Below are 9271 nucleotides of genomic sequence, written 5' to 3'. Positions count from 1 at the left end.
TGTGAGACAGCACAGTGAGGCAACTGGTTGGCCTCACAGTTCTGGGGTTCAAATCCCGACCCCACCTGTGTGGAGTTTGCATGTTCTCCCCGTGCTTGTTTGGGTTTCCTCCCACATCCCAAAAACATGCATTTGTTGGAGACTGTAAATTGCCCCATGGTGTGTTTGTGCGACTGCTCTTTGTCTCCATGTGCCCTGCAATTGGCCAGCAACAAGTTCAGGATGTGCCCCGCCTTCTGCCTGATGATAGCTGGGATAGGCTTGGCACTCCTGCGACACTTGTGAGGATAAGAAAACGGATGGATGGGTTGGTGTGAGACCGTCCAACCAGTTTTTCTATCCATATATCACAATCTGACAGGAACACAAGCTCTCTTGCTCTTTGTTATACGCTACACAACGGGTTTCCTCATACTCAGGTCCCATGAAATTGCTCCTTCTTCTCCAGTAAACAGCTTCATTTGAGCATGTGTGTGATGGCTATGGTGGTTGGGGGTGTTGAAAAAGAGAAGAAAAAAGAGAAAGACTGGCAGAAATTTGGCACTGCCAAATTGTCTCCACCCCACAGTCTCTTAAACAAAATCAGTTTTTTTTATGTTGTAGGTTTTTAAGAGTTTATTCAACAAAGCATGACTTCCAAAGTAACAAAAATGTTTAATTAATCTTTTTTTTTGGTCAAAAAATGTAAACATAGGTCGACACAAGTCATTACGCCTTTGTCATTTGTTATTAAAGTTATGGCTGAGCTTCTTTGTTTTCACTTCCCACCTATAGGAGTTTTTAAACAACGTTTTTTATTTACACTTATATTAGAGTTGGGAATGTAAAATGTTACTTAAAAGTATTCTGTGTGGTGAAGAGTTGGTTGAATTGAAAGTTTGCTTTTTAAGGATCAGAACTGGACGGTAGTTAACTTTTTTTGGAGCAAACTAATAAATGAATGTATATGTCAGGATGTTGTGTCCTTTCAACGTGAGCATGATTTATCCTGTCCACAACAAAAAAAAGTTTTTCTGCTGCGGAAATTACGCAATGAGTTCTGAATGAAATCAGGCTTTTTCTCAAATACATATGTATTTATTTATTGAACAATTGAAAAGTAAGTCCTGTACAATTCTACCAGCCTCTTTCAATTTCTTTCATTTGGGCCGAGAATGGACAATTTTCATCCTCATCCTCCATCATCATCCATCAGTTTTGTAACTCCGTTCCCCCTCCAAACTCCTTCCTCTCATCTCTTCATCCATTCTACTCCATCTATTTACCCCCCTACTTACTCTACATTCCACTCATCTAGGTTGCTTGAGATTGCCAACTGCTGATTCTTTCTTTTTTTTTTTTTGTGCCCCCAACTGTGTGAAGTTGGTTAGTTTGGCGATGAAATCAATTCTGGGAAAAAAGGCTTCATCTTTTTTTCTTTGAAAGTCGGCTTGGCTGACGTTATCCAGGTTTGTCTTTCCTCCCAAAACTTGGCCTTTAGGTTGTCACCACACCTCTTCTGCTGTTGGCCAATGTTGTTGTAACTTGCACCACTGGGTCAATTTAGCCCATGCTAAATTTATTGACCCATATAAGTAAAACGGTGCACTTTTATGCCATCTTGAGCACCCGATTCCGTTGCTCACAGACATCCCAACTGATTTCTAAAAATTGAACTTTGGTCTTTACACAATCATCATGAACCCTATGACAAGGGTACATTTACTTTCATGAGTGGAAAAAACGTGTTTTAGGACATGAGCATCAAACTACGTCTGTTATCTGAACATTACTTTCATTCATATTTATTATTTTTCCTTAGTTTTTGAGCTACAATGGCGCTGGCTCATTTTATTAAACGCTCGCGGACAGTTAATTATATATTTTCTGATTAATAGAATGGATAATTTAAAGTTACATTTTTTCCCTATTTACCCTTTTATTATATAATATTTAATTTTTATTTTTGCTGCGGCAGCCGTATTGAAATCAAGTGAGTAAAATTTCACGCCGACGTCCACAAAGCGCTGCAAGAAAAATGCGTGCCGACACGGCGCGAGCCAGCCAGTGAAGCGATTCCGCTTTCCACTCACTCAACAAGAGGTGGGGCTTTTTAACTGCAAACTTATTCCGCTGCCCCCTCTGTGCACAAAGCCCAGTGTGCACACTCTGCTCCTCCGATTCCACGCCGGGACGACGGATCTTTTCCGCTTTGAAACTTGAGCCAACTTGCGTGCAACCCGCGTGCAAGCCTTCCGTGGACTGTTTTCGTCTTTTTTCTCCACTGAGAACGGCCGAGGTTGCTTTTTCTTTTTCTTTTCTGCCCCCACCACCGCTGTGGGTCTTCCCAGCAAATAGTCGTACCCCGAGAGCACAAGTAGGGGGACCAGTCGAGGACGAGCCAGCGGGAAGAGGTCCGGACACTTGAAGGCACCATGAGCAGGAAAACGGTTAACCTTGATACATACAGCCTGTCACTGCTCACGGCCAAGGAGGACATCCTAAACCATCGCTCCTCCACTAACTGGTAACTTTATGATTTAATGTAACGGAAAACAAGCCCTTTGTGTTTGTCGTAGAAGTTTCGTGGTCCTGACGTCTGCGGTGGCTGTTGCGTAATTGGAGGCTTTATTTCATTAATCCAATGAGCAAGACTGTGCACGCAACCTGAGCTATTTTTACAACTCCATTGTCCTACATATATTTTTAGATACTTGTTAGTTTATCAAAGCTTCTTACCCACCCCCGGGAGTGAACGACTAGAGGAGGTGATGGTCGTCCATTACGCACGCAGAACGCAACCGCTGCGTGACTCACTGCCCCCCAAAATGTAAAAATCCAAAAAAAACAAAAAACAATTTTCCTCTCCTCAAAGGTAACGTGAGGCGTGCGAGTATTCTTCACTACCACGATCAGGTTTCCGCTTGCTGTGGCTTTTATGAGGACATACTTTAATTAAGCGGACACACAAGCTGATGATTCCATAATTGCGTTACAGTTTTCTGAATACTTGTACAGTACAACTTCCATGTCACTACATGAAGTGCACTTGAACCAACTGGTTTGATCAGTTAAAGCAATGTTTATACAAAGGTTTTTACACGAACTACCTGGGAAAAAAATACACAGCTCCAACTACCACAATTATGACCAATATTAAAACTGTATCAATACATTTTTAAAAAGATAACTTCCATTTTGCACATACAAGTTAAACATTTCTACCCAAGCAAATGTTTAAAAAAATGAAACAGTTTTAAAATAATAAATGCAATTGATAAATTGTGGAAGTACAGTAAAACATTGAACAACAAAAATCCATATTGGGATTTTCTTACTTTCATGTGGAAACAGTTGTTCGCATTGCAAATACACGAACGTACACAGTCAAAATTAGCTAAATAGGAGTCATCACAAAAATGGATTTTAGTAATGCCTCAATAATCTCAAAAACACCAAGTTGTAACCTTTCGGTGGAATCATAAAAGTGAAATGTCTCATTAAAAAAAAATATCATTTGTTATCTTTGAAGTTAAGAACGTATGTGACATCTCGTGTGTATTCACATTTAAGAATTCAGGTTCCTCTTCTGGAGAAGTGCTGCAAAAAGAGAATTAAAAGCTTTAACAACCAATTTAGGTGGCATGCATTATGCCTACTTCTTGTGGGTGACAGTTTGAACTGGCGTGCAGCTATAAAAGCTTACATTTCCTGAATAATTGAGCTTGAAATCTAAATTGGACTCAAGAGCTTTCACCGCCTAGATATTGTACTGATATCTTTGGTCAATCTTTCAAGGTAATACACGTAAGCACTTCCACGCAATCAATGGTGTCTTTGATGGTGTTCCATTCCCTAAATACACTCCCATCCAGAAACAAGTACAGTGTGCCATTGTGTTTGGTTTGACAGATGACTAATGACATTATGTCCTCTGGGCGTATTGGAGATGTTTGTCTGCACGGGTTTGTTTGACAGGTCGCAGATTGTGAGCCAAATGATCCAATGAGAGGCTGAATGGAACGTCAATATACAAAGGCTGCATGCGATTTACCCAGCAAGACGTTGAGGGATGTGAAACTTTGAAAAAGATGCTCCCAAAACCTCTAAAGAAAGGAATTTTTACAAACTGGGATTGAATTGGAGACTTTTTTTTTTTTAAATCCTTCCTTGGCCCATTCAGATTTGAGTTCATCAAGTTTCATTCATGCAGCTCGAGTCTGCATAACGTCATGGAATGATGAGGAGGAAGGAGGGAGATGAAACAGAGGTGGACGTCATCCATGCTCAATTCCCACACAAGCGCACATGTTCTGGAGGGCTTGGCTGAGAGACAACTTGTAATTTCGGTTACGTTTGGCCATTAAAAAGAGTGGATGCATGTGAGGAAAAGCTGCGTGTTTGCTGAGAATGCTGCACTGAATCTGAAGTGGGGGTGGAGGGTGGTGCTATGAGAGCGTGGGACGGAATGAGAGATGGGTGTTGTTTTGATGTGTCACCATGGTGATGTGCAGGTGTCAGGTGGCCAGGTTTCAGGTTATGACACGGGATCACCGCCTGGTCTCAGATATGCTGCTGCTCACAATGGACCGACTGGGGTCTCATCAATGATCTTTTATATAAACTCAAAGGACAGCTCACGAGGTACACCTGCACTCTTTAATGACTGAGAAATGAGGAAAAGGGTTATGTTTAATTTCACAGTGTAAACCAGTGGCACACAATCACAATGGGTTCTTCCTTTGACAATGCAGAACCCATCTATTGATTGAACGCAAAAATCCTGTAAGTTTAGTTTTTGTGTGAGAGCTAGCAGTGAGCATGTCCGAGTGATGAGGTTTAGGGTTCGATTCCCAACTCCAGCCTTCTCGCAAGGTCGTATACTTGTGAGTTTTAGTTGAGAAGTAATTATTTGACATGCACACGTTCTTGGGATTCTTACTTCCAACTAGGTCAAGGTATCTTTCTGTTGGAGTTGTTTAGCATGCAAAAGCAAAGCAAAGCAAAGGCTTACGAGTGGCCTATTTTGAGTTTTTGCAGTGAAGCGCTGTCACTTGGTTGTGAAACCAAATTTCAGTTTCTAGCGAGGTGCCATGCAAATGAAGTGAGAAAAAAATGGAGCAGTTAAGGTACCCTAAGCACAATGCCCGTCATGCTTTAAATTAAAAAGAACTAAAAAGTTTTTTTTTGTGGACAGGGAACAGTGTAAAGTCAGGTTGCGTTCTGTCTACGTATGCTGTATCTTGCCTTTCATGCACCGTGACATCATCATTTACTCACTTAAAGGGCTCTAAACAGATCTCAGTGTTTTGTTTCTAAATACATTAAATATGTTTGAAGTGTTTTTTCAGCACTTCAAATGCCAAGACATTCAGTGCTGGAATATTAAGATTTAGCATAAGTATCTTTTACAGTGTTGAGTTTTCCTGAATTTGTGGGCGGGGCAAAAACACAGCCTCGAGACATCACGAGGGATGGATCTATACATTCTAGTGTGGATTCCCTTCCCCTATAGATAAGTAAAGAGACATCATGTTTTTTGACTGGTCTGTTGTGAGCTAGCTTACCACCACTGTTTTTTTTCAGGTCCCCCCCAAAAAAAGATAAAAATGCGATGACTTTACTACGACGGATAGTTTTGTAAACTTACAGCAGAGTCAGTGTGGCTTTGTGGGTAACTTCATACTAGGGAATGGGGCAATGGCAACTTCCTAACCACCGAGGCTTCCTCCTACCATCCTCGCTGTCGTCAGGTGCCCTGTTCGACTGTGACATTATGTCAACGACAACAACGATAAGTTGACTTAGGTGCTTATTTTTATGATTATAGTCTACAATAAGCAGTCAATTTTGAAGTTGAGCCACCTAACATGATTTTATATCATACAAGCTATCAGCCCTCAGTATGTTTGACAACTTTTGGCATATCCATTCAACACAGCCACAGCATCTGAGAGTTGGAAATTATTATTCAAGTTTTGAAGCATGATTGTATATATTTAACATATATTTGTTTTATTCTTTCAAATTTGGCAGGGTTAACATTACTTTCTCTGTGGTGTGTTGACACATGGCGGTGTTGTTGCGTATGATTTTACATGCCTTGCTTCATGATCCAAGGAGCTGGTACCTAACAGATGCTGCTTTTCCAACGGTTGACTTTTCCCTTTGGGTTTCCTCTTGAAAGGTAGTACCAAAGGGAAGAACACATGCGCAAACACCAATGAAGGGTCGGGGGTGGGGTTAGGGGTCTCCCGAACGTACCTCTGCATAGGTGGTTGTGGACTGAGGTTAGCAAGAACCACTGCAACAAAATGGAGACTGGAAAAAAACATTGGAGTGTTCCAATGTCCAGCATCAGGGTAAACTGACTTTACCATATGTTTATTTTTCTCATTTCCAGCTTTTCAGCTATACTCTCAAAATTTTTGTTCACTCTTTGGCTTTTGTGGAGAACTGCAATATACTTAGTGCTACCGTAGTTACATTTCTGAAAGCAAAGTCTTTTTGATTCATATCTTGCATTGGACATCATTAGAATAATGTGTGTGGCCCGTGAGTCTGTACTTTGTGAATTAAAAGAAAATAGTTGCGTCATATGAGCAGTGTTTCAATGTTAGTATGCAAACTTCATACAGCTCCTTGTCTTCAACTTTCCATGTCTCTGGAATTCCTGGGAAGGCAGTTTGGTTTGCAGATTGTATTAATTTTCAGCAGAGCAGCCAATAAAGACGTACGCCTGCCAAGCGTAAACCACTCAGTTCAATGCCAGATTAGCCAGTCATAAAAAGTGTGTGTATGTGTGAATCAGATGAGAGAAATGTTTGCAGCATTGTGTCAGGGCTAAGCTGATTTGAGGCCACTGATTAGTTTGACCTGGTATTCATCACAAATGGGTGCGGGGGGCTGTATCGAGCCAACTGTGATGTGATCACTGTCACACTTTCTTTTTACAATACAAACCCATAGCTTGTGTTTTACAGTGTCCTGGTTTGTATAGTCAGGCAGCGGCGGAATAAATAGTCACTACAGCAACAATTTTTTTGTTATCTAGCAGAGTTAAGGAACTTTGTTGAGAGGTGGTGATTGGGCTACTGAAAAATTATTTTTTTTTCTCCGTGGTAATGGTGTTTCTCCTAAAAAAATTCCCACGCTTTCTCAGTAGATCTTTCCGGAAACGTTTGGACAATTTTTAGGCATGTTGGGATGAAGATGAAAAATTTGGTGCTGATTCAAATCAAGATTGCGGCGCAGTGCCTCATACTTCTAAGGACTCAGGTTCAAATTCAGCCTTGCTTGTGTTGAGTATGCATGTTCTCCCCGTGCCGATGTGGGTTTTCGCTGGGTACTCAGGTTTTCTCCCAGATCCCAAAAGAGGCATGGTTGGTTAGTTGAAGACTCAAAATTGCACATACATGCGAATGTTTGTGCTAACCACTATTATTGGGCGCCGTTCTCATTCACTTTTTAACTAATTCTTCACCAGGTAAAGATAGTACCTTAAATATTGTTTAATAGGTCATCCAAATTTGCTCATTGTTTTTGGACTAAGGAGAAGATAAAATCAGGCCAGTGTCTCCATTACTCCGTTACATGAGTCTACTAACCAATATGTTGTTATTCCACCTTTCCAGTGCTCCGTGGTGCAGGACAACCCTGTCAGATCTATTAATTGTGCACACACTCATAAATATTTTTTTTTCATTGATAATCCCCATGCATGTATTCAATACAAAAGGCACTGGCCTCTTTTGTCCTCCCATCTCCAGTGATGGGATCATAACATTAGAGTTACTCTTTGAACCCAGGTGTTCACATGCTAGATTTTCCACATGTTCAAGCCTGATTAAATATGTGGAGGTATAAAGTTACGGATCAGATAAACACACACACACCTACAAGGGAGGCATAACACTGACACCAGTGGGTTAGTATGCACACGTCCATGTGATTTCCTCACTTAAGGGGGAACCAAGAGCAAAGAAGAAGAAGTAACAAAAACGTCCTTGTGCGTGTTCTGTTTTGTGGTACTTGTAATGAATCCACCTGTTAGAGGTGTCACACATGACACTTGAGCTGGTGTGTCATTCAAAATTTATTACTTCAAGGCTGACATCTCGAAATCCATCTTTGTGACTCTATGAACTTGGAATCACAGTGTGTTGGTTGCACATGTTCTTGTTCAACATTTAGGAAGATGTGTACAAAAAAATCATCATAATTCATTGAATAATTCAACACTGATTAAATTTAACTTATTTTTCCGCATGTACTAAACACAGAGTTGGATAGCTGTGTCATTGGCCACTAGTGGGCTCATGGAACACCGGCCAACTGGTACACTCTTGCTAGTATTGGCTTCAACATTGCTCCATGTGCAGTGTGTATCTTCTCGCAACAGAGACACTTAAGGGAATGTAAACTGTTTGTTTTGTTCACAAGCCCTGCTGCAAGTGAAGTGGACTCCCGATTTAAGGAGCTGCCGACCAATAGTGGTCTTTCGTACCTGAATAGCATCTTCACCACTTTCACAATTGACCGTGGAGTATCTGCAATATTTGCACAATTCACATTGTCCCCGACTATCGCATGACATCTCACTTTAAACTGCATACATTCCTATAAGTTTTCACACCCTTTGCATGATGGGGATTGCACTGTACTATCGCTGTGATGGGCATTCTAACTGCTCAAAGTGTTAAAAGACTTAGCATTCTCACACGGACCCCTCCAACTAGACAAAAAACCTTTACTATTTCACAAAATCCCAACGCCTTATTCAAAGGTAGGGACACAACGCAATAAATAAAACAATGGGCTGACTGAGCAGTGTAACAACCCGAAATGAAAGGTATGCACTTATCTTTGTGGCTGACCAGTTCCTTTTGCGCCAAAGGATTACAGCTCTCCATTTTTAACAAAACAGGGTTACTCAAATGTATCTAACTATTTTCACCCGTTGTTGTCTAAAAAAAACTTCCTGACTTTCAATCTTGAGGTGACATAATACCGCAAGGCTCCTGCAGAGTAAGGAAAAGGGCGAGTTTTACAACAGTTCTCAGACAGTTGAAATGTCCAAGAGATTTTTGTAAGATTTTTTTTTCCTTCAAATGTGTAAAAACTAAAAGATAACGCAGGAAGAGATCAATAGTATTGATTTGTGGAAAAAAGAACTCATTGCTATTTTAGGCTGACACCAGTGATATAACATACTATATAACTTCCCTTTTGCAGTGCAATACAGTTGCTGAGGCCCTCTGTTAAGAACAAAAAAAAAACAAAAAAAAAACAG

At 40.7% G+C, this 9271-nt stretch overlaps 1 protein-coding gene across 4 annotated transcripts in view; it reads left to right on the top strand.

Moving 5' to 3' along the window:
• The first annotated feature begins 2037 nt into the window (after positions 1-2037).
• Positions 2038-9271, top strand: part of si:dkey-40c11.2 (drebrin-like protein) — a 45807-nt gene continuing 38573 nt past the window's right edge. For 2 of the 4 annotated variants that reach the window (XM_061817803.1, XM_061817805.1), the window contains exon 1: positions 2038-2506. In XM_061817803.1, coding sequence (XP_061673787.1) covers positions 2415-2506 — 92 coding nt within the window. In that variant the 5' untranslated portion in view covers positions 2038-2414. The remainder of the gene's footprint in view (positions 2507-9271) is intronic. The other 2 variants (XM_061817802.1, XM_061817801.1) reach the window with 1 other exon arrangement.

The sequence above is a fragment of the Syngnathoides biaculeatus genome, chromosome 4 (assembly GCF_019802595.1).
Source record: "Syngnathoides biaculeatus isolate LvHL_M chromosome 4, ASM1980259v1, whole genome shotgun sequence".
Lineage (NCBI taxonomy): Eukaryota > Metazoa > Chordata > Actinopteri > Syngnathiformes > Syngnathidae > Syngnathoides > Syngnathoides biaculeatus.
The sequence above is the reverse complement of the archived record's forward strand: the minus strand, read 5'-3'. Positions and strand labels throughout refer to the sequence as shown.